This window comes from Populus euphratica, unplaced genomic scaffold (assembly GCF_000495115.2).
Source record: "Populus euphratica unplaced genomic scaffold, PopEup_1.0 scaffold724.1, whole genome shotgun sequence".
Classification (NCBI taxonomy): domain Eukaryota; kingdom Viridiplantae; phylum Streptophyta; class Magnoliopsida; order Malpighiales; family Salicaceae; genus Populus; species Populus euphratica.
In genome coordinates, this window is record NW_011500586.1 from 47,342 (window position 1) to 73,794 (window position 26,453).

Genomic DNA, 26,453 nt, shown 5'->3' on the forward strand with positions numbered 1-26,453 from the left:
TTGATCTTCCATCTCAAAGTTCTCATCAACTTCTTCTTCTTCTTCTATTTTTTTTATTATGATTATTATTATTATTATTACTCTACTACTGTTGCTGGTTGCTGTTGCTGTAGATTGTTGTTGTATTATTGTTGTTTATAATTTATACAATTAACCTCCCTATGGTTCGACTCCAGTCTTGTCTGATTATTTATTACTTCGACACTCCTACACTTGGAAAAAAACATCAATCTTTTGGTCGTGTCAATGCACGTGGAACTCTCCGATGGTAAAGGCATTGACTTTATAAAGAGAGAAAAGGCATTGATTTTATAAAGAGATAAAAGGCAATAATATTTTAAAGAGATAAACTCTGAAATATATATATATATGCTGAAAATGTTAAGAATGAAAAGATTATGAACTTTTGACTTATAGGATTCATGGCATATTTATAACCCATAAATTTTATCCTTTTGTGAAGAGAAGAGGTTGAAGTATAAAAGTTGGTCACCCTAACACTCCTGAGCGCTTGAGCTCAAAGGGGTGCTTAAGTGTCTAACCCCTCTACTAGGTGTTGGGCGCACATCTAGATACCTGAGCCCATGCATTTTTGTTTATTATGAGCTTGAGTTATCATAATTGAGTCTATATTTCTTGAGCCTCAATTGTATATTATGAGCTCAAGCTATCATAATTAGATTCTAGCTACAATGAGTGTTTTTAGACTTTATTTTATAGGGTTTTTGGGGTTAATCAAGAATTATGAATTTTTAGACTTGTAACTTTATTTAATGATATTAATAACAAATATAATCATAGAAATAACAAATTAACGAAGAAAATGATCTTATCTAGGGGCCGCCCCAGCCTGCAAATATTGCTGGATTCTTGCAATTGAACACAATAATTGACCACAATTGCTATCAACTACCATTCTACCCAGGCTTGATTAGACATTTTCTCTACCTAAAGCAACACAAAACGACAAAACCAAGGTAGTTAAACCTAAAACATGAGACCATGAAAGCACATGACCTTAAAAATAAATTAACCATACAATACAATAATAGTGAGGAGATAATAAACACAACAATACCTCCTACATGCTTGCCCAACAACGACCAACTTACATGACAAGTTGAAGTTCTCATAACAATAATAACATGGAAAAATTCAACGTAGTCTTAAACAAATTAAATAGAACTTAAAAAAAAACCTCGGATTTTGATTAACTAATTAAATATCGATAATAAATAGCAGAGACTGGTGAATCCATGGATTTCTCACTAATATTCTACAACGGGCAGTGGCTCGTGAGTGTGGCTGATGAAGATTAGCTCGTAAACAACCCCGGCAAGCCCGCCTCCGATCAAAGGTCCAGCCCAGTAAACCCAGTGGTGGTACCAGTTCCAGCTCACCAAAGCCGGTCCGAAAGGCACCGCGGGGTTCAAGGCTGCTCCTTCAAAAGCTCCACCGGCCAAAATGTTAGCTCCCAGTACAAAGCCAATGGCTAGAGGTGCAATGACTCCCACGTCACCTTTCTTTGGATCAATGGCTGTTGCATATACGGTGTAAACTAGGGCAAAAGTCATTACAATCTCAAACACAAATGCGTTCCATACACTCACCCCTGAGGACAGAGTGAATACTGAGACTGTCTGCACAAATTTTTGTTTCCCATCATGATAATTAGCAAAATATATAATGTCAAGTTTGGAGATACAAAACAATTGGCAAAAACATCTCAAATAAAGCACTTTTCTACTTTTAGTTTTCTTAGTTTAAGATATAGCTACTCACCATGTAATGAGTGGTAAACTTAAGAAGCAAGCAAGCCACGGTTGAACCAAGGAGTTGTGCAATCCAATATAGAATCCCACGGAGGAGAGTAATGTTGCCACCAAGGAAAGCACCAAAAGTAACAGCAGGGTTGCAATGGCCTCCGGAGATGTTGGCACTGGTAGCAACTGCCACAAATAAGCCGAAGGCGTGTGCTAGTGCCACGGCAATCAGCCCAGCGGGGGATGTTGGTGCATTTGATGTAAGTTTGTTGTACGCCATCGTAGACCCCTGTCCAGCAAACACAAAAATTAAAGTACTGATGAACTCAGCCAACGCAGCCTTGAATGCATTAGGATGAAAGTCAGCCCCTACGCTTCCGATCGCTATGCGGTCGATCACAATAAGATTAGGCATGGTGGTCAATTTTCAAGATCAAAATGGATGAAGAAAGGTAGGAGAACTATAAATGTTGAGGTAGCTAGGAAGAAGTGATGACACTATCAGGATGTGATGAGTTTTGGTAGACGTGAAATCTATGTTGCATTATGTGACCCACTTATATTGATCTTTCAAAGCAATGGGAAACCTGCTATATGCGGTATCCGGTGACCTCTACATTAATGTTGGGACCATCTTTCTATCTACACCTGTTCCATGGCATGAACAGAAAAGCATCCACCTTCAAAAGAGTATGTAGGAAAGCCAAGTGGACATACTAGATAAGAGCTACGTATGATTTGTGATGGTGCATTCACTGCCGGCTTGATTGTGATGGTAGGGAACGGTGGGTTCGTCTTATTTTGTGTCAATAACTATCTCGATTGGGCCAACCTCCGTTAACAAAAATGAAAGGTTATGGCGTTTTCACTGTTATCAGTTTATTCTCTCATAAATTACTGTGAAATATAGCAGTGAATTTGTAAAAACTCTTAATTTGATGCTCGAATTTTTTCCTTGTATGATTAAACTTCTCTGAGTCACAATTAGTATCCAATTGCATATTTTTTAGAAGAAGATGTTGAACTAAAAGACAAGAAACTAAAGTAAAAAACATAAGTAATATAGATGGAACATTCAAATTTGTTTATAATGTATATTTTAGCTCCTTTTGTTTTTCATAAGGTAATAAGTTCCTTTAATTTTTAAAAGATATATTTTGATGCCAAATATTATTTTTTTATTTTTTATTTTTTATAAAAAAAAAAGGTTCGCTAGATTCAAACGAATAGAGAAAAAGCTTTTCATTGATAACAATTTTGACCACCAAACAGGTTAAAATTAGTGTTAACAGGTTCCACTAGGTAAAAAAAGTCTTATGGTGGTTATTTTAAGCTCCAAAATAGCCAAAAAAACCAGATTTAGGTCAAAAATTATAATACTTGATTTTGGTTTGATTTAGTGGTTTGGACCATTTTCTAAGTTTAAAGGGTTGATAGGTTGGTTTTTTGGTGTTCTAAGGATGTTTGTGAGGTATTTTTTGGGTGAAATAGGTTGAAAACTAGTTTTTTAGATAAAAAGACTCGTAAGCTTTATTTTTTAGCTATAAAAGTGATTGTCAGGATTTGAGTTGACAGACGACACGTCATCTACTACATGGTGATGTGATATCTGTCTATTTTTAAAAAATATATATATATATGGATGGAAGACTTATCGTTTTTCCTTTAAAAAAAAAATAGCAGGCCTAAGCATGCAGACCTAAGCTTTTCCTTTTTTGGTATTTGTTTTTTCAATTAATACCTTATTTATGTCTTTTTTAATATCTTTTTAAGTTGTTTTTCTAATTAAAATCTCTTCTAAGTCTTTGTTTTTTTTTTTTTGGCTTATGTATCCTTTTTCAACTAATGATTATTTCTTAATTATATGGGATGTTTTTAATTTTTTATTAGGCTAGTATGATTCATTTGTAATTTTTTTATATTTAATATAAATTAAATTTAGTTTTATAAAATAAAAATATTCATTTTTTATGATATTTTTAATATGTTCAACCTTGCATGAAATTAGCCATAATTGCATCAATTCCTAGCTAATTTATCATAATTAAAAAAAAATCTCTAATTTTGATAATTTCTCCCGAAATTCAATGCAAAGCATAATTAATCAAAATTATATCTAATTCATGTTATAATTGCACTGATTGCATGAAATAAATTCTGATTTAATCAATTCCTAGCTAATTTTACAATGCAAATAAGATTTTCATTTCAGCAACTAAACCCAAAATTCAATGTAAAGCCTAAATAATCAAAATTATATATACGTAATATTATTCTCATACTAAATTGCATGAAATCAAACCTAATTGTATCAATTCCTAGCAATTCATAAAATTTAAATAAAATTTCTAATTTCAACAACTAAACTCAAAAATCAACATAAAGCATAATTGATCAAAATTCTACCTAATTCATATTATACCTACACTTAATTGCATAAAATAAACTTTTATTGCATCAATTCCTATCTAATTTATCACAATTCAAACAAAACCTCTACTTACAATAATTTATCCTAAAATTCAATGCAAAGCATAATTGATCAAAATTATACCTTATTCATACTATTTTTATTCTCAATTGCATTAAATCAACCCAAATTGTAATAACTAAAGCTTGATTTATCTCAAATCAACAACCCTAATTTCAAACTAAACCCTAAACAATAATCTAGTCAAAACTCAAACAAACACAAATTAAACATTAAACCTATAAAATTAATAGTAATGTAAGATATTTACCTTGATTTATCAAATGGGGAGTGGTGGGAATATGGTGGTCGCAATTTAGGGAATGGTGGAAGTGTTCGGGATGGCGATTATGACAAAAAAAAAAGTTGATTAGAGGTTTGTAGATGAAAAGAGTGAGTTTTTTTTTTTGTGTGTGTGTGTTTTAAGGCAAAAAAAAAAGAGAGAGACAATCATCGTTTGTTTTAGAGAGAGAGTTCACAATGAACTTAGAGAGAGAGAGGGTAATTTCTATTTAGGAAAGAGGAAGAGACTAGTTTTTATTTTATAAGATGTCACGATTTTGAATTGCAACTTCTTAAATTACTACAATTTAGAATCTCAACATTTGATGTTGTGTTTTAAAAATGTGACATGCACAAATTATATTATTTTAATAAAAACAAATTAGACTATTATTTTACCATTTTTTTATGAATAGTTCTAATTTAAAAAAAAAACATGTAATGATGATATATCTAAATTATGTATAAGATTTATGCAATCATCATTTATGATTTGGACATTTCATCTTGTGGATGTGAAAACATTATGCCCATCCAAAAAGTTTCATAACATATATTATTATCATCCTTTATGAAAACAAAATCATACCCAAGTAACATTTATTAAACTCGATCTAGCCTACATGTCATTCAAGACCTTTCCAACCTGCCCTCTAGTCTTGGTGTTATAAGGAAAAAAATTCACTCAAAGTTAACTTGGTTTTGTCAACAATGTCAAGATAGGTAGATACAATTATTTATGTATAAATTCATTGTCCTTTTTTTTATGATGTAGAATATATATGTGCATGTGCGTGTGTGTACGTGTGCGTTTATAATGATAATCTTGTTTAAGGAATAGATAACTAAGAATAGAAATATATAATAGTGTTTCCTAAACTTATTCCTGATTTACTAAACTAAGAATAGAATAGTAATATTTGATTGCTAAATTGGTTCATATCAACACTTCCTCTCAAGTTGGTGCAAAGACATATTGTATGCCTAACTTGTTGAGAGAGCAATGAAATACTGTATTATACTACTTTAGTAAGTATATCAGCCAGCTGATTCTTAGATTTAACAAAAAGAAAAATCTTAATATTTTCATCCAGTTTCTGCTTGATGAAATGTTTGTCTACTTCCACGTGTTTAATTCAGTCATATTGAACTAGATTATTGGTTATGAAATTGCAACTTTGTAATCACAATACATCTTGATTTTAGTATCAATAAGATATCTCAACTCCTTAAATAACTCTTTTATCCATAGTACTTCACATAATACTTTGGTCATCCTTTTGAATTATGTTTCAGCATAGATACAGAAACTATCTTTGCTTTTATCTTTTTAGGTTACCAAGTTTCCCCAACAAATATAAAGTATTCTAAAGTAAACTTTTTGTCAATTAAATTCTCGGTCCAGTCTATATCAGTATAACTAATAATGTTAAGATGATCATTCTTTTATAAGAGAATTTCTCTTCCCGGAGAAGACTTTAAGTATCTAAGCATTCGCAATGCTGCCTCCATATGTACTTCACTTGGGTTGTGCATAAATTGACTAACTGTATATGTGGTATCAGGACATGATAAGTAGATGAGTCTTCCCATCAATTTTTGATATTGTTCTTTATTTGTACGAACTTGATCTAGATATTCTTTTAAATGATGATTCTGTACAATTGGTGTATCCACAGGTTTGCAGTCCAACATACTTGTCTCAACTAATTAGTCCAATACATACTTCCTTTGTGGTGAAAATATGTCCAGTTTTGATATGTATATTTTCAATGCCCAAAAAATATTTTAACTTATTCAGGTCTTTCATTTCAAATTCACATGCTAGATACTTTTGTAATTTTGAAATTCCTTTTTCATCATCACCTATGGCTATCATGTCATCAATATAAATAATCAAAGCCGCTATTTTTCCTTTATTTTTTTCAGAAATAGTGTATGGTTTAAGTTGTTTGAGTTGTTTTGGTTAAATCCATACTTTCACATTGTTAGATTGAACCTTTTGAATCATGCCTTAAGGGACTGTTTCAGTCTATAAAGTGATTTTATAAGCTTATATGCCATATTTATTGTTCTTCCAATAAAACTATAGGGAACATTCATGTATACTTCCTCTTCTAAATCTCCTTGAAAAAATACATTCTTTACATCAAACTAATGTAAAGGCCAATCAAGGTTTGCTGCAAATGATAGGAGTATTCAAATTGTATTCAGTGTGGCTACTAGTGAGAACGTTTCTTGATAGTTTATGCCATATGTTTATGTGTATCCCTTAGCCACCAATCTCATTTTATATCACTTTATTGTCTTATTTGCTTTATACTTCATAGTAAACATCTATTTACATCTAACTGTCTTTTTTCCATCTGGCAATGTAGTTTATTTCCAAGTATTATTATTTTGAAGAGCTTTTATTTCATCACAAACAACCATCTTTCAATGTTCATCTAACATGGCTTCTTCAATGTTGTGTGGGACCTGTTATAAAGATATTTTTTCTATAAAGACCTTTGTTGCATGAGACATGTTATAGGTTAAGATAAAATTTGCAATGGAGTATCTGGACTTCCTTTCTTCTATTTCTAATGAGTACCGGTTTGGGAGTATCTTCTAATTATGCATGTAAGTTAAAATATACATTATAACAGTTGTATTGTTGGGAATGTCCTCATGATTCTGATCTTGATCATGTTGTATGTTAGAGAGGGGTTATTCGATGTGACTTGAGTAATCAAGTTGGTGTGGTTGGTCTGCTTGGTAATCTCCAGTTCTATTTGAGTGTGTCCCTCAGTATGAACTCAATCTCATATCTATTATTCATTTTTATTCCCCCCTGAAAAATAGAAAAGGATGGTTCATTGAAGAAATATTTAGTCTCAAGAAAGGTTTCATCTATAATAACATAGAGTTTATGTGAAAAATGATCATAATATTTGTTGCACGTGTGCAACATCGCAATGATCGTCCATCATCTAGGAAAAGATGGAAATAGTGTATTTATGGCAAAATATGAAGAGACAAGGAATTCTTGTGTCTCTTATCAGTAAAACATTTGAATGGGAGTCGCCACCTAGTGTTCTGGTTGCTAAAAATCCTAATTGATCTCAGAGATCAGGTACGAAGACTGATTGTGTAAAGAAAAGTTATTAGTACCCCAAATACGTCTTACCTAAGGTAGGTTACATTATTTTATCTATTAAAATCTAAAGTCATGTTATGGTTTTTTTATTGTTGGTCTATCTATGATTCAAGACAGACCCTTCTCAATAAGAAGGTTCTTATCTTAATGTGGTTAAACCTAACCGTTCTATTGTCTAAAACATGAATTAAATATCCAAAATATGCATTACATATAATGTCATACCCCGTATACTAAGCAACAAACAAAAATAAAAAATTTTGATGCTTTTTAAAATTTTGGTCAATGTTCTCTTACTTTAATAAACTGGTTATTAAAATCAAAATGCATGTTAAAATATTTTTTTTTTTAGTGTATGAAAAAATAATTTTTTTTTAGATTTTGAGACACTTGGCTGTATGCATAAAAAATTTTTTGTTTTTTCAATTTTTTTATTTTTTGAAGTTTTGACGAAAACCGAATATTTTAATACTGAACTTGTATTTTTATGACATAAAAGTAGATGGGCTGGATCAAGCCCAATTCAATTTTTTAAAAAAAATATAAAAAATTAAAAATATTTGTTTCAGAATTTTATAATTTTTCACGTATCTTTTATGTAATTTTGATTAATATTAGGAAGTATTTTCACGTGTCCAGGGGAAGAAGAAGACATAAGTATCGTTCAAAATGATACCGTTTCGAGCTTTCCTCTCTCTTTTTTTTAAGTGAACAGTGCATGAAACGACGCTATTTTGGACAAAACGCACTGTTTCATTTAAAAGGAAAAGGGGCAAAATGTGTCAATTTTCATATTAGTCCTCAATTTGTAATTTTTTCATTGAAGGCCTAAATTGCAATTTTAATTTTAAAATCAATGCAATTGCACCCCTGCCAAAAATCAAACAACAGACCTGAAGTTGGCCACCTTTTTCAATTTGATCCTTGGTCTTCAAATTATGCAATTTGATCTTTAATTGATCAATAAACTTCTAATTTCTTTAATTAGGCCCTCATCGATTTTAATTTCAGCCCCTCTACTTACACGCCTTTTTCATTTTGGTTCTTGGTTTTGGATTTCTTCAATTAAGTCCCTAATTGGCAATCAAACATCAATATTTATACAATTAAGCCCCTGATTTGATCAAATTAAGTTTTAAAAATTATAATTTGACCCCATAACTTTAATTTCTTTCAATTAAAGCCTAAATTGACTTCAAAATTAATTTTTCTTACAATCAAACTCTCTATAAATTCAACTAAACCTTTAATAAAATATAATTGAGTCCATAAACATATGATTTTGGACTTTTCTTACTCAAATTGAATTTTCTTTGTTAACAGGGCTTTCATCAGTCAATAAAATACTGCCAAATTTTGATCTTTATATTTTTAAATCTCCTCAACCAATTTTTATCTATTTTTTGGGCGCACTGGTATCCTTTTTTCATTATTTATATTTTTTTTATTTTTTAATATTTTCTTATTTTTCATGTGGGGGCGTAAAAATGAGTTATGACAACATTAATATCCTTTTGTATGAGAACTATAGCCAAAAAAGACACAGCAAATAGTATATGGATCCAACTTGGATCGTTGCTGCTTCAAAACATGTATAAATGCAACACAGCCAAATGCTTTTAAAGGTATATAGAGTTTTGAAGGTAGTGTAACATACCATTCCAAATTCTGGAGTGGTGTGTGAAAATTAAGTACTCAAGATGATATGCAATTGAGAAGATAAATAGATATACCTATGACATCATGCTAGAATTGTTGGGGCATATGAGTTGCTCTTATAGTTATTCATATTATCCCTAGTATGTGTTTATTTTTTCTTTTAGCAATTCTATTCTGCTAAGGAAAATATGGGCATGTAGTCTCATATATGATATCATTGCTGTCACAAAATTGTCTAAACCCTTGACTAATTAATATATTCACATTCCATTATCAAAACTAAGAGTTTTAATGCTCATAGAGAATTAGGTTTATATAAAAGTGATAAATTTCTAAAAAATTGGTTGGACATCTTTCTTATATTGCAACACATAAACCCAAGAAACCATTATATGGTCATCAATAAAACTGATAAACCATCTAAAGCCAACAGTAGCAGTAAAAAGGGTAGGACCCCATAAATTATAGTGAATAATCTCAAACGATACATTGTATTTATTATAATTGATAGGGTAATTTGTTTGATGACTTTTACCCTGGATATAGTCCTTGTATTTGAGACTAGAGAGTAGTATATTTTCAAATAAAGTAGGGAATAAATGTTGTAAATAGTTGAGTAGTGAATGTTTTAGTCGGTAATGACATAATCAAATGTCTTGTCCTAGCCGCTATGATGATTTAGCATAATGAATTTTACCAAGGTCTACATAATCTATATAATATAAGTCCTCTCTAAGGTACCACGACAAAAAATCTTCTTAGTGAAAACATCCCAAAACAAACAAAATAAGGAATACATTAGTACACAATAATATATATATATATATATATATATATATATATATATATATATATATATATATATATATATATATATGTCTGATAACAGGGGGAGAAACAATGGAATTATCCACCTTATTCACTCTCTCTAATACATTTTTTTCCTTCACTCTCCACTAAATTGTTTTCAGTGAGTCAAGTAACAGAGAATTTAAATTATTGTGTACTAATATATTCCTTATTTTGTTTGTGTATATATATATATTAGCATTTGATATGGTCTGTTATTGAGAAATTATTTTTGTTTTAAAGTCATTAAAATCATAGGTAATGTGATTTGTCGCCCCTAAGTTAATAATCCAATTGTTTACATGTTCACCAGTAGATGCTAAGTTTGTGGTACTAATAGTTCCTAGGTCTCGGGTGGTAAACTAAGGTTGACTAGTGAATGACGCAAGTGTGTTTGGATCTGTATTAGTAACAAATATTGTATGGTCATCTTGTTCTTCTTTTTTTTCCTTTAAGTTTATACCACGAGTTTGGATATTTGTGTAGCTAAAAACAAGTATCTTTGGTGTGCTTATTTCCGCCACAATGAGTCCACCTACCCTCCTGGGCTTTCGGTCCAGCAAAAGATGGCCTCCAGGAATTCAGCCCATGTAGACCAAGCTTGGGTCGAATGGCCTACTTCTTACACAATGATGGACCAAAAAACTATTTGGAGGAGTCGCCACCAAGTCTAACCAGTTTGTTTGGGCTTGTGAGAGCAAGACCTTTGAAATCAGCCCTCCTTCATTAGCCTTCTTGTAACTCACACCAATCATTATGTTTTTCTCATTAGAATTTATAGCCCTAGGTTCCTCATGCCTCCATTTCTCATCTTACCCTAGTTCCTAGCATCTCTTCCCTTTATCAATAAACCAAAACTATCTCCATCTTCTTTCTCCATCATCACAGTTCACTTAGTGTTCTCTCTTCTTACTTGAGTGAAGGCTTGCTTGATCAATAGCAAAAGAATTTGTTGAAAAATATCTCATTGGGTCTGATCAAATTGATCATCTAAACCATCCAAGAAGGTATAAATTCGATCTTCTTAAATTAATTTGTTGTGTTTTTGTATGTCCCCATCACATGTTATAAGATTTGAATATTTGTAGTCGATTTCTCACTAGAGAGTTTGTGAGCCAGTGTAATAGTCTTCTAGAGAATCACTCGCTTGTGTTGTTCAACTGACTTTTCTTTTTAGATCATATATATGGACATTATCTCCTCTATCAAAATTATGGCAATGGCATTCTAAACGCCTTTAGCTATAGAAAATCTGATAAAATTCCAAATTAAATCTGGGTTTAGGGAATTGATAATCCAACCTTTACCAATGGCATTTTATGTTCTTCATTTACTCTATATAAGATCAGTAAATGCTAGTTGTCTGATTTTGTTGGTGATTAATCCAAGTTTGTCTTCGTCGAAGATAAACATCTCCATGATTTGTGACCATAGTTTATAATTATGGCCATTGAGCTTGATTCCAGGGATGGCTACTAGCAGGTCAGAGTTTTGGGTAGGGTCGATATAAATGTCAGTCCTTAAACCTATAGTTGTAATCAGGACATGATTTAGTAGATTTGATTCTGTCATGTTTAGGTTGTTTATGAATTTAAGAAAATAAAAAGGAAAAAAAAGAGTTAGATTTGGATCAGTTGCTGAATTTAAAAAAATAAAAAGAAAAAAAAAGAGTTAGATTTGGATCAGTTGCTCTAATATCATGTAAATAATATCAAGATAAGTATAGACAATTGTTTATGTATAAATTGACTGTCTTGTTTTTTTATTACAGAGAACGTGTGTGCATGATGATAGTCTATTTAAGGATGGAAAGTTAAGAATAGAAATATACAATAGTCTTTCCTAAACTTATTCATGATTTCTAGTTTTCCTTATTTGTAATATTTAATTGTTAAATTAGTTTTTATCAACAAGTTTGATATGTTTAACTTGACATGTTAACTCATTATCTTATTGAATTGATCGATATTTGATGTGACTTGTTAAAAATATTAAAATGATATTTTTTTAATTTTAAAAAATTAATACAATATTATTTTTATTGATCCCAATTAACCCGGCTAACATGTATATTTTTATTTGTGGTAGTGTGATTCTTGATGACAAGTAATGTAATGATGCAGTGATGAATATTGAAGTCACAATAAATAAGTTGTTGGAGTCCCGGGGCTTAATTTGTTCAGGTTACAGGCCAAGAATTTTGTGAAGAAAATGAAAATCTGATTTCACACGATTGCTTATCTATCTTTAGCATAAGGTCAAGATCACTTGATCCATTTGACCAGTTGGCTATGAATTCCTACTTTTCCAGCTACCGGTCTTATACATCACCAGCCATTCTACTTCAAAAGCCATGGATGGAGATCACTTTTTGACAGTTGTCCCAAGAGATTATTCAGTTCATTCTAGAGTACTCCTTTCGCATCTTTGGCTTATTCGGGATTTTCTTATACCAGTGGTGATAGATATCTGCATGCTGCCTTCATTGTTGAAGACCAGATCTTTTAAAAAACGAATATTGAAGTATTTACTTTATTCTGTGGTGATGTATTTCAAGAAATAACTTATTCTGAGTGTTAACTTCAAGATTTTAATTTCATCCCAAACCTATAAATTATTTTTACCAATTAGATCCCAAATGTTTCTTTTATTTCTCCATGGTGTCCTTTCGTCAATTCTTTTTAATGATTTCATTCTAATTTGCATGTTTTATACAGTAGAATGGTCTCATTTAGAAGAGGTTACGGCGGAAAAGTTAATGAATGCTAATATTTTCCGCACTAAAATGATATTGATTTGATGAAAAATTAACATAAAAAAGTCTTAATGAATATTAACGAAAAAGAAAAAACTACATTTAGCCCTGTAGGAAAGTTTTTGGGACCTAATTGCTATAATTTTATAAGTTTTGGATGTAATTGATGATGGATTAATAGATTCAGTTGAGGTTCCTCATAAAAGTACTAATTTGCAAGTGTTGAGCTTTAAAAAATATTACTTTTATGAACTTTATAATAAATCAAGTGAAGTTGATGGATGTTAAAGCACAACACTGCGAGAAACGAAAACGAGTATCCATAGAAGAGGAAGTAGTGAAAGATGGACAGCATGCTCGCTGCATTCAATGTTCATATAGTAGGACGCAAGCATGATTATGCATATGGATCTGATGATGATAACCTCCACGCTGCAAACAAATCTCAGTATGCAAGCAACCGAACAGCAGATGGTTGTGAAAAAGAAATACACAGTGAATTTTATTCCATTTCAAGCAAAATGATTAGTTTAAAATTGGAAGAAAATGGAGCTGCTTTTCCTTGACATATCAGTTTATATCACAGCAGATAAAAGAAGAACCCAGAAAGGAAGTATCCAGCTGCAAGTCTGTAACACAGCAGGCTCCAGTCTTCGGCCAATGATACTCCCTAGGTTCACACCGTGTCCGAACAGGACCTCAGGATTTTCATTTGCATCCCTTTCTCCACAAGGGCACTATGAATGAGGACATGAAATGACAGAACAAAGCCGAGAACAGGATAATTGCTTGTGCTCAAGTTGCTAGAGCAATTTTTTCTTAGTAAATATCAGGCCATCATCCTGGTATTTTCATCTTTGGCATGGCAAAACCACCAGCTGTTTTCTACTATCTCTTTCACATATTTGTTTGTCCTCTCAATTTTGTCAACTTAACCTTTAGCATTTTAAAATGAAATCCAACTCAGTGTCCACATGAGCAGGAACCTTGCCTCCATGTTGCAACAATAATGCAGACAGTTCCCAACTGAAGAGTCAAAGGAGAAGAGATAAAATTAAATAAATAAATGCACGCTAGTGAAGGAGAAGGCAACTTCCTAATTGATTGGTCAAAGCAATTTAAATATTTTACAAGGACACTTGAGAACCCAATTCAGCCCAGGGGAGGAAAGACTTTCATGAGCCACATACAGAAATTTAATATTTCACTAGCCTTATCAGTATTTGTTAGTTTCCTGGGTACTAATCAATAGAGAGTTACCTGGGTCATGAACAAGGCACCAATTGCAGTAAACACCAAACAAATTAAAGTCGCACAACAGAACATCATTCTAAGCATGTTTATCTAGTTGTGTGTGAACATCTGGTATAGGAGACTGGCGTGCGCACGGCGTAACACAGCAGCATGAATTGACTGCTTGACAGCTCCGGCCAGCTTCAGTTATAAGTTCTGCATAAATAAAAAGTATCTCGGTGAATAAAAAACAAATGAAAAGGAATGTTGTAGAGAGGGGATAAAGCAAAATACATGGCAATGGTTAAATGCCCTCAGCTTTCAGGTTGTAGCTCACCAATCACCAAATACAGCATCAAAAGTCATTCAAATCCTTGCACTGCAAATGCATATCCCAGTTAAGTTTCTAGTTTAACTTGACACAGAGTTTCAACTTCTTTGAAGAAAGCCATAATCCCATCCACATGGGTGCAGCTACAGAAAAATCTTCTGTCGCTCAGCTCCAATAATGGCCTTATCATCTATACTCTAAACTCTCTGTTTGTATCATATATTTCCCAAGTCAATCCCAAGTTAGGGGCATTTTTTCCAGTTAACTAGGGGCTAGGACCGCATTGTGTGGGTAAGAATATTGGTCTTCCATCACAGGGGTGCAAGGTTCATGCAATAAGATGATAGATTTCAAGCAACCAAAGCTAACACATAAGACTATGTATAAATTCTACCTCCCAGGATGACATGACCCAAATCCGTGAGAATATAACTGGGTAATGCCTTTAGATATTTTTCAAGGTTATGGAGGTTTAATTTACATCAGATAAGGTCAAATTGAGGAGTTCAGGAAAAAATCTATTACGTCAATACAGATACATAGGAAAGAAGTTCAAGAAAGGAAAAGAAAAAATATAAAAAGGATAAAAAACAAGTTGTGAATATCATTAGCAAAAATTAAAACATAAGCAAGAAAAATCTGAGAACTGTATAAATTGCTAAACATGCACCTGAGTATAGGTAAAGTAGGTCGATCAAATCTGCTTCCATGAACTCACAAAATCCATAGGTCAATGCAATGTCCAAATTACAAGGTTTAGAAATTCTGACTACTTCTGGTGCCCCTCCCTGAGTTTACTTGCCTTGGAAACAACTTGCAGGGCTGTGCCCCTCACAATCCAGGCTGTCATTTCTGGTTGACATTCAAAAGCATTAAGAGGAACTGGATTTCCATCCACTAGTTGTACACCATACACAAATGGGAGTTTAAGAGTAAGGAAACTCTCTGGTGGTAGGACTACTTGACATCCGAGGCTGAACTGCAGCTTTTGCTCACGGTCCGACACTGATGGCGGGAGGCACGATGGCTGCAAACAACACAATGCTAAAACATGAATTCCGAAACTAAAAAGAATTTATAAGCTCTGCTGAACTCAAATGACAAAAAGAACAACACTAATAATAAATGCTTAATATTTGCAATAAAAGAAAAGGAGTCGGCAAGCAAAGAAACAATGAAAACCACAATAATATTCCAAGACAGCTCTGGTGAACTCCAGTTCATGAAGGTGACAGGATGCACTTCTACAATCATATAAATACAATGTTGATGTATGTACTCTAAAGATAAGGGCTGGCCTACCGCAAATTGTATAACTGGGCATGTGGCCAACACAACTGGAAATGGAGGCGTTACCTGCAAGCAGATTCTAAACATTAGGTTTTTGATAATTGAAGACAATATTATATCTTTGACAATTACAAAACAAAAAAAAAATGTTGGCGGATATGGTGTATTTCTGTGTTTCATCGCTTAAACAACATAATTTTTCAGGTTCATAGAGATCAGGAAAATGCATGAAAAGGCTAGCATCATTGTGTACCAGAAAAATCCTCTGCAACTGTGATAATGTGCCAGCAAACTTGACCTTTGGTGGATCCTTCTTGTTCTTGGAGAGTTGGCAGTAAGGGCAATTCATATAGATTGGTAAGTTTCTATTCAAAATGGAGAAAGCACTTCCACCATCATCAAGGCTAATAGAAAGAAATTCCGCTTCAAGACATTTCATAAAATTGGGGCGTGTTGGAACGTTGAGAGAAGTCTGTTTCTGTTCCTTCCCTGAACCAGAGAACTTTACCAGCCCATTAATAGATGGATTCCAATTGACCCCCATCTCCTTTGACTTATCTGCATTTTTCAACTTATTTGCAGTAGCAACAGCCATGTCCTTTGATCTTCGATGACCTTTACCAGTGCCACTGTTTCTCCCCAAGTTTGAAGGATCAACCAGACTATTGTCTGAAGTTTCCACAGAAGGTACACGAGATTCTTCAGGCAAAGAATACAGAGGTCCTAGTTCATTGAGATGATCTAAACTTAGTAAGAATCGGTGGCCATGGGGGCATTCATGCTCAAAACCAACATAAACTATTGCATGCTTGGAAGATTTCACTACTTCACCACCATTAATATTCACAGGGACCACATTGCTTCCTATTCGTAGGAAAGGATCACCGTCTAGGCCACCATTAGAAGCAATTCCATTTAAAGTTTCTTGAACAGGTGACATATCTTCATATTTGTGAGATCCTTGAACAACTTTAGGATGAACCTGTTCTACACTCCTATCTCTCGCCCAGTTTTTCCTGGAACCTTTCTCAGAAATTGATGGGTGCTGTTTCCTCTGCTGTAGGGGAGGAAATCCAGAATCTGTAGCTGATGATCCAGCTACAACCTCAGAAAAAGGCTTTCTCATTGTAAAATTTGGAATATTTCTACCAAAACTGATTTTTTTGTCATCTAATTTGCTATTTACTGAAAGTTTTCTTTGATTTTCCACCCCTGTCTCCATATCTGCAGAGTAAAACACAGTTTTCTTTCTATCTACGTCACCATTAAATTCAACCTGGGGATCTGAACTTGACCTAATTACAGAACCTTGCAGCAAATTTGAAGCTGGTAGACCATTTAGGTTTGTCGGTTTCTCTAGAAATATTGTCCATTTTGAAAGAAATTTATGTGTAGAAGAGAACCCACTCTGCAGGAGGCCCTTGGAAGGTTCATAGTACCTTGTGCCCGCAACACGAAGCAAACTCCATGAAGATGATTGAATCGGTCCTATATTGCTGCCCTCAGGTAATTGGATGGCAGGAAGGAGCTTGTCACAGTCTGTGAAGCAATTAGAGGATACATTTGCTGATTCAAAATCAAAAGGGTCAGACAGTAGTTGACGTGAACGACCACAGGCACAAGCATGAAGGAAAAAGTATCCACTTGAATGTGGCTTGGCTGCAGCATCATTATGCGGCTCACCAGTATCGACATTGTGTCTCTGGTGCATGCATGGTTTCCCCGTCAAACTAACAGCATCACATAGCTGCCTCCCAGATTTCCAGATGGATGTGCATTCATCCTCCAGCTTTTTAGCAAACAGTTGAACTGCAGGTCCCCTGACCATGGACAGGAAAGCATGCAATGCCTTTTCTAAATGGGCCTCATGCTGTGCAGTGGCATAACAAGCAGGCAAATCCTTCAAATACTCATTCTTTGCAGTTGGAAGAGCTTTTTCACACCAAGTAGTCGAAAATTTTGTGTTAAGTCCTCTGCTATTTTCCAGCAAATATACTGCAACATCTAGAGGATCCATAATCCTTGAAGTTCCTTCAACTTGAGCTGAACCAGTGTTTCGTTGAAGAGGTTTCCTTTTAACAACTTCAGTTTCATCAATACAGCTGCGTTTTGCAGAAAGAATTCCACTTAGAATAAGTTGACTAGATGATAACCATATTTCCAAACTTGGAAGTTCAGGAGTAGACAATGTCTTTCCAGACCCAGCTGAAGCTGAAGCTGCAGCTGCAGCTGCAGCAACTGCAACCATGCCAACACCAGCTGCAGAGCCACTGTTTGTGCCAGTAACCAACCCCCCTTTTCCTCTCAAAATATCAGACTGCCTGTAAATGAACTCCTTTATGGATAAAATGTCCTCTTTGTTTGCATTCTGACTATGCCTTTCATGCAAAAGAGAATCTGAGGTTGCTTTTCCATTCAAAATATCTTCCACAAGATCAGTAGCAAACTCCAAGGATTCACCCCTCAGATTAGCAGACCTGTCAAGCAACACAACAGATCTTGATGCGTCAAGTGAAAACAAGGGTGCAGAACTTGAAACAGCCCCACTTCTCGAACCAGTATGACCACTTTCAGAACCTGATAGTGTTCGGCATTTCTTTATCAGAAAACGAATCTGTGCTTCAAGAGATGACTGCAGTTTCTTCCTGAAACCACCTTCTGATTTACTTACAGGGCGTGCTAGCACAACAACTGAACCAGAACCTTTTGCAGGTGCATTTGACCTAGCCACACTACTCAAACCAGAAGATTGATTAAATGAGGTACTATCAGTTGACTCCTCCACACTAGAACCAGAATTCAGCACATCCAAGAAATCATCGACAAATACAAAGAGCATCACTGGAGTACAATATCCCGGAAACAACGACACATAGGAACCTAAACCAGACATAACAGAAACAGCCGAAGAATTGCGACTCGTGAAACTACCACTTCTAACCGGAGAAGAACCAGTCGAAGAAGCCAGCCTAGATGAAGACAACGAAGAATGAGGCCTAGATGACAGTGGCGGGATAGTTCTCGATCTCACATATGGAGTTAGTGCATGCTTAGATGCTTGTAAAACCCTAAACTTTTGCAAAACATGAGTGTCAAAACGCGAACCCTCCTGTATATATAGCATCACATGGCAAACCTGCATTGCTAATTGAAATATTTATTAGATAAATCACACGCATACCATCCAAGCTCACAAACCATAAGCACCAACCTAATTATAGATTTTCTTTATTATCACAATGCTATAAGACCATCTAAATATAATGCAAATTTAACTAAAAAAATAACAGAATTAACAAAAAAAAAAAAGCCCATTAAAAAGAATTACATAAAAGAAAATTAAGCTTGGAAATTTAAAGCAAACCCAAAGTTCATGAAAACGACTTACAGAGAACATGAAGAGCAAACCCTGAAGTTCTTCAAACTCCAGCTCTTCCAAACCCGAATTCGAGAACCCATGAATAATGGGGCAGCGGATCGAGTAAAACTGCAAGAACAAGAGCCCTTTCTCTTCTTCATGGTAATAACTGATTTTCCTCTTCTTAAACCAATCCTTAACTTCCTCTTTATCAACAAACAATGTTTTGTCGAGATTACCCGACCCGAATGCGTTGTAGTCAAGGATCCGATTGATAAGGTGTGTCGAGTGGTCGGGGCTCCGGGAAAGGAACCCAACCACTACTACACCTTCCAGGGAGCGAGGATGCGACTGGGATGATGGTAGGGGATCTGGAGAGGAAGTGGGTGTGGGTCCAGGTGCAGGTGCAGGTGTGGGGGGTCGGGTCAGGACCCGCATGCAAGGTGGGTTCGGGTTGCGAGAGTCCATGGAGAAAGAGAAGGGAAAGGGGGTGAGTTCACGAGACAGGATGTCATTGAGTTTGGAGGTTCATCGGAGTGTCTTCGCCTCTTTGAAATTGTGACGGTATCATATGCATGCTGTCTTCTTAAGAAAAACTATTATAGATTTATTTTATTTTTATTTTTACATTTCTGTTTTCAATCTCGAATTATATATTTTTTTATCTTTTTATATCTATTTTATTATTATAAGATAATAATTAAACATAAATTTATTTCTGTATTTTTGTTTAATTTATTTTGCCAATCTCTATTTGTTGAGGTTTTGCGATGCAAGTACCTTTCAGAAATGGTTGAGTGGAACATTTGCAACCTACAATTTCTCAAAATAAGGACAATCTTTATTATATCTTCAAGTCTTTCCTTATACGTTCATTTGGTTTCAATTAACATAATTATTAAATATTCACATAATTTATCTTAGTTAAAATTATTGTGATTTAAGAATTATCATTAAGATTATTTAAAAAACAAATCTCTTACAAAAATCACGGTGAATCCCTGAAAAGTCAATAATCAATAACACTCGTTTTTTTTTTTCTAAACTTTTTTTTTATTTCCATCACCAATTTCTTTATATTTTATCTTAAAAATTATGTTTACTAGCTTTTTTTTTTTAAATTAACGTGGGTGTCCGGGCCAGCTTGCGCGCACCACGACTAATCCCACGGGTCCTAAGAATTATCATTAAGATTATTTAAAAAATAAATCTCTTACAAAAATCACGGTGGATCCTGAAAAGTCAATAATCAATGACACTCGTTTTTTTTAAATTTTCTAAATTTTATTTTATTTTTACTTAGTCCTAAGTCTTTACCATTTGGCCACTACATAGATGGTTTATTTAGCTTTTTATTTGGTTCCTGAGGTGTTGCAAAAACATTACTTATTTTTTTTAAAAAAAAATATTAGTTAAAAAATATTAAAAATACAGAACCAATTAAACATTATATATAGACAGAAGGTTTTTTTGGTCATCATATAAGTAACGAAGGACTCGAACCTGAGACCACAGAGGGAGAAACCCCCTTAGTCCCAAGTCTTTACCACTTGACCACTACCTAGATGGTTTGTTTACTAGCTTTTTATTTGGTTCTTGAAGTGTTGCAAAAACATTACTTAATTTTTTTTTAAAAAAATATTAATTAAAAAATATTAAAAATACAGAACCAATTAAACATTATATATAGACAGAAGGTTTCTTTTTACACTGTTCAAATCACTTTTATATATATATATATACACACACCTTTATAATTGTTTTTCTTCTCGTATCAGAGTTTTTGGTTTTAAAGTTTTAGTTTTGATCTAAAATTATATTTTATTTATTATAAGCATATAATTTAAAAAATAAAAGAGAGATTTTTAATGGTGGATGAAATTATGATAATTAAACAAGTTATTTTTTATATAAACAAGTTTTATTTGATTAAATTTTTTATTTTACGATAAAAAGTATATTCAAATGATAAGTGTTTTTTTAATTTAATTTTGTGTTGTTTTGTCTCATTTTAAAGGTATTTTAAGTTGAAAGATTTTATTTTTTTTAAGATGATGATGGTATTTATAAGATAATTTTTAGATAAAAATAGATTGAAAATAATTTTTTTAAATAAAAAAATATTATCAGCATAATTAAACAAGTTATTTTTTATATAAATAAGTTTTATTTGATTAAAAATTTTATTTAAATTTTTTATTTTACGATAAAAAGTATATTCAAATGATAAGTGTTTTTTTAATTTAATTTTGTGTTGTTTTGTCTCATTTTAAAGGTATTTTAAGTTGAAAGATTTTTTTTTTAAGATGATGATGGTATTTATAAGATAATTTTTAGATAAAAATAGATTGAAAATAATTTTTTTAAATAAAAAAACCAACCTAGTTTTTCAACTAATAACATGTTGTATGGTTATTAAAAAAAAAAAGAGGAGAAAAACACATTTTCAGCCAAGAAACCGCTTGCGAGCCCACACGTATGGCTTATTCATTTTATAGGTTAGATGGTTTGGCTCACCAAGAACCAAGAGCCTGGCTTCTTTTCGGCCTTTAATTTCTTTCCCTTTTGATTTAAAAGTAAATTTAATAAAATTACTTGTTTTTATTTTTATCTTTAATTTTATTTGAGTGTTTTCTCAAGAATGTCTATTTTTAGTTAAATTAAATAAAACATAGATTTAAAAACAATTATTAAACATTAACAAATTCATAACTTAAACAACAAGTTTTGATCCAAGATATAATTGTCTTAATATTTAAAAGAAAAAGGTGAAATAATGTTGTTTTTAATTATATTTTTTAATTCAAATCAGGTCTTAAATATTTTAATTAAAATTCATTTAAATAAAATAATTAAAAATGTATTTTAGATATTATTTAATAAAACATAATTTAAATTTTACTTTATTCTTTAATAGAATCATAATATGTTTTTTCATAACCCTTCATGATTTTTTTTATTTTTAATTAATTATTTTTTTGATATATCTATTTATGTCATTGTATAAAAAGATAAAAAAATATTATTTTAAAAGCTATAATTATTAAACATAATTGACTTTATAATATATGCGATAGATTTAATAATAAGTTAACTTATGTTTAACATTAAATTCAAATAAAGAAAAAACATGACTTTGCATGACAATGCACAGGCCAGGACACTCCGCTTGTCGGTTTGGATTGCTTCATCAGAGACACGGTCTGAAGAAGGAAGGTGTCGTCCGTCGTCCGTCTCCTTTGATTTGAATTTGATGCTCACTCCACTTTGAACTGAACTAATGTCGTATGTTAACGAGTCTGTCTGTGCACGTACTCTTTCTTTCTCCTGGGCCCCTCTGGGGAAATCCTTTGCTGACTGCGGGCACCCCCACTGGAGTTTTGACAATTTTCTTAAAAATTAACAGCGCACATATATTCTCTTGTTTTAACCTTCGATGGGGTCTCAATTAGTGGTCACTAAATTATCATGTTATTTCATAAAACTAGTTAAAAGCTGGTTATAAAAGAAGCGTATTCTTTTCAACTTCTCTTACAATTATTTTTTTAATATCAATTATAAATATAGGATGACAAAACTCATCGAAAATGGTACATTTATGAGAAATTAGATTGTGAAAGTCTTCTTAGGATTCAGATCTTATAAACCTAATATGGGTGAATTAGGAGCTTTAACTTTTAAATAAATATAAACTCTCTTTTTTAAAATAAATTTCAAATACAATCCAAAGCTCTCTAATTTGATCAACCGTAATATTAAATATAAGGTTGTAAAAAGGGAGAATAGATAGGAGTTTTTTAATTTATTAAATGTTAAAAATGTGATTTTTTCTGAGAAATAATTTATAACAAATTATTAAAAAAAATTAATGACTGAGCATTTTTTAGATTTCCTTGTTTCCTAAACATTTTTTAAAAAAAATATTAAGTGCCTTTTATTTTTATTCTCAAGAGCTTGACATGAAAAGGGAGGCGGTCATCATTTTTAAAGTTTTAAATTGTGAAATAATTAATTTATTAAAAAAATAAAAAAAAATCATAGATATTTAATATATTAATATCTCTGAACATTATTTATCATTATATAACTTACTTTATGTCAAAGCAATTTATTCTATAAAAATAATCTTAAATTTTAAGAATTAGCAAATGTATAAAGTGGTGTTTATGAAAAGAAAGACGGTCATCGTTTTTAAAATTCTGAATTGTGAAACAATTAATTTATTTTAAAAAATTCATAAGTATTTAATATATTAATAACTATGAAAATTATTGATGATTATATATAGAAACACAAGCTTTATGTCAAAGCAATTTATTCGATAAAAATAATCTTAAATTTAAAGAATAAGTATATGTATAAAGTGGAGTTTATTAATAAATACCAAATTTAATGTCTTATAATAAGAAATTCAACATGAAAAAATTAAAAAAAAACTTCTACTCTCTATATATATAAACAATTTATTATTTTTTTACATCACAATACAAAATATATATCAATTCTTTTGATTGTTAAACTTTATCTTGACTATTAAAACTCTAAATATTTCCCAAAAAACTGGTTAATAAAAAATCATAATTAAAATATAAAGAATAATACGAATTCATCAAGATTTTTTTATAGTCAACCCTTGGTTATTTTCTATTAAAAATATTTCTTTTGATAAACCCTACTAACATCAAGAAAAAACTCGTTGTTCAAGAGATAAAATAAGATTTTTTATGTTAAAATGTGTCCAGAACTCTTGAACGAGCAAATAGTCTTAATTCAATTCTGATTTTGATCTTGATTAGGTATCTATCCAAATTGAAGCTGTTTTAATATTAGAAAAACAAAGGAGTCTTTTTCAAGGGGAAATGACTAGCCTCCATTTAGAAAAGCACCACTCTCTACTGAACTAAAACCCGGCTACCATATATATATTTCCAGATGTTATTGTTGGAAAGATTGAGAGAGTATTTAATAGAATAATCTTAAAAATAATTTTTTTAAAATAAAAAATTATTATTTTAATATATTTTAAAATAAAAAATATTTTAAAAAATAATCAAGTTAACATTCATAAACAAATCTTAAAAATACTAAAAATAAGAAGGATAGACTCCTAATCTTACATGAAATGTAAATAATAAACTCAATGTTTTTAATTTTGTAAAAAAATAATAATTTCTGCATACCTCTATTATTTGATCTAAAAACACGTGGCTTATGGGACCCATTTTGTACGAGGGAAACTTTCCACTGTTTTTTTTTTTTTAAGAGATAGGCCCAGGCTATAATATTTATTAAAAAATCACCTCATAAAACCTCAGTATGCCGTTATATTCTTCTTTTCTTCTTTTTAAAAATTAATTAATATAAACTAAAACAAGTGAAAAACACTGTAATTTTTTTTTTAAAAAATAAATTGTTATAGCGTCTCATTTATTATTTTTTTCCCTCGATTTTTTTTGTTTTAAATTTTTTATTAATCTTTTTATTTTTTATAAAATTAATATGGTTTGTAGATTTACTAAAATAACTTAGATTACTATAGTTATTTTGATTCATAAATTTAATAAGATTTTTAAAATTTACTTTAATTTTTTTATAATTTATTTTTTTATCATGTACTTAAAAAAATAGTTTTGAAGAAAAAACATATTATTAAACTTTATAAAGTAATAAAAAATAAAGGGTATGAAAAAACTACTATTCATTCATATACATTGCACTATAAATGAGATTTAGTAATTTGTAATATTTTATTTTTTTAATTTTTCTAATTTTTTTATTTTACATTTCTATAAGGTTAGTATAATTTGCATGTTTGACAGTGTAACCTGAGTTGCCCTGGTTTACAAGTTTGCTGGGATGTCTTTTTTTTTATAATTAAACTAGACTTTTTAATTATCTATTTTTTCTCATATACTTAAAATAAAAATAGTTTTAGAGAAAAGTCATGCTATTAAACTTTATAAAATCCATGGAACTATTCACAGGTTTGTACCCTATTTGTTTTTGTGTTTTAAAAATGTTTTTGAAAAAAATTTAATTTTTAAAATTTTTACCTTTGCTTCAAAATTAATATTTTTTGGTGTTTTTAAATTATTTTGATTCGCTGATATTAAAAATAATTTTAAAAAAAATATTATTTTGATATATTTCTTAGTAAAAAAAATATTTTAAAAATCAACCACAACCACAACCACATTTCTAAATAGACTAGTAGAGTCTGACAAGTTTAATTTTTTAATTAGTTATTTTATTCCATCCTTAAATACTAAGTGTTGCTGGTGGACACGAGGTGTCAAAAGATCACATGAGCCATCACCTAGTGTTTGGTTTAAAATCTTTAGAAAACTTGAGTACACTGATTTTATTAGAGATTCTAAAGGTAAGGGACTTATTATGGGTAGAGAAGATATTACTATTCTTAACACATTTTATCTGAAGCAAGTTGTATCGTATGATTTTGAATATAATTTAAAGATTTTAAAAGGTTCTTAATCTGTAGTGTATCTAACACTTAAAATGAAGATTTATTTGTGTAAATAAACCAGGTGTTTAAAGATGAGCTATATTATATGAGTTAAATTTTTTGAAAAGTTCTTAACCAATAGTATATTTATGGTTTAAGATGAAGATTTATTTGTGTGAACAAACCAGACATTTAAAATTTTATTATAATTCTATTATGAGATCATGTGCTCAAACAAATTCTCATAAAATAAATTAATATAAATGTCTTGACAAAGTTTATATATCCTAGAAGATAAATGAGTTTTTCATAACTAGTGTATTGTGATAAAATATATTTACAATTAAAATTAATAAATATTTATAATAATTTTTTAGTTAACTTCTAATATTTAAATATTAACCTTACTTATAAATACAATATTTATATTAAAATATTAACTATTAACAATATATTAAATAACGTGGGAAAACTACTATAGCTTCCCATGCCTTTCACTTTTTCATTTTTAATATATTACATTATTATAATTATTATATTATATTATAATGCATTCCTATTTTTAATATATTATATTATATTATTATATTATATTATAATATATACTAAAAATTAAATGAAAGGTTAAATTGTTTGTTTTTTAATTTTTTTATATTTTTTTAATGAATTTTTTTTATTCTGAATTTGATGGGTTAGTTTAATTTGACAAGTTAACTTGAATTTTTTTTCTTTTTAATTAATTTTTTTTATTTAATTTAGTTTGTTAATATTAAATTTCTTTATATTTAATTATCATACTTTCATTACATATATCTCAGGCTTGATGAATTAACTTGGTTTAACGCGGGTTAATTCAATTAA

General features: G+C 31.1%; 2 protein-coding genes across 4 annotated transcripts; both read right to left on the minus strand.

Moving 5' to 3' along the window:
* Positions 1-859: 859 nt before the first annotated feature.
* LOC105115518 (aquaporin TIP1-1-like) lies at positions 860-2,408 on the minus strand. The gene is made up of 2 exons (XM_011012425.1): positions 1,783-2,408; positions 860-1,640 (listed from the first exon to the last, which is right to left on the minus strand). The coding sequence occupies exons 1-2, from the start codon at positions 2,176-2,178 to the stop codon at positions 1,269-1,271; spliced, it is 768 nt and encodes a 255-aa protein (XP_011010727.1). The 5' UTR covers positions 2,179-2,408; the 3' UTR covers positions 860-1,268.
* Positions 2,409-13,391: 10,983 nt separating this feature from the next.
* Positions 13,392-19,713, minus strand: LOC105115519 (uncharacterized). Of its 3 annotated transcripts, none has more exons than XM_011012426.1 (7): positions 19,160-19,713; positions 16,025-18,907; positions 15,784-15,837; positions 15,152-15,508; positions 14,445-14,529; positions 14,178-14,366; positions 13,392-13,943 (listed from the first exon to the last, which is right to left on the minus strand). In XM_011012426.1, the coding sequence occupies exons 1-4, from the start codon at positions 19,595-19,597 to the stop codon at positions 15,251-15,253; spliced, it is 3,633 nt and encodes a 1,210-aa protein (XP_011010728.1). In that variant the 5' UTR covers positions 19,598-19,713; the 3' UTR covers positions 13,392-13,943; positions 14,178-14,366; positions 14,445-14,529; positions 15,152-15,250. The 3 variants fall into 3 exon arrangements, with proteins under 3 accessions (XP_011010728.1, XP_011010730.1, XP_011010729.1); XM_011012428.1 differs by having other exon boundaries at positions 16,025-18,915; positions 19,160-19,251; XM_011012427.1 differs by lacking the exon at positions 14,445-14,529.
* Positions 19,714-26,453: the final 6,740 nt, after the last annotated feature.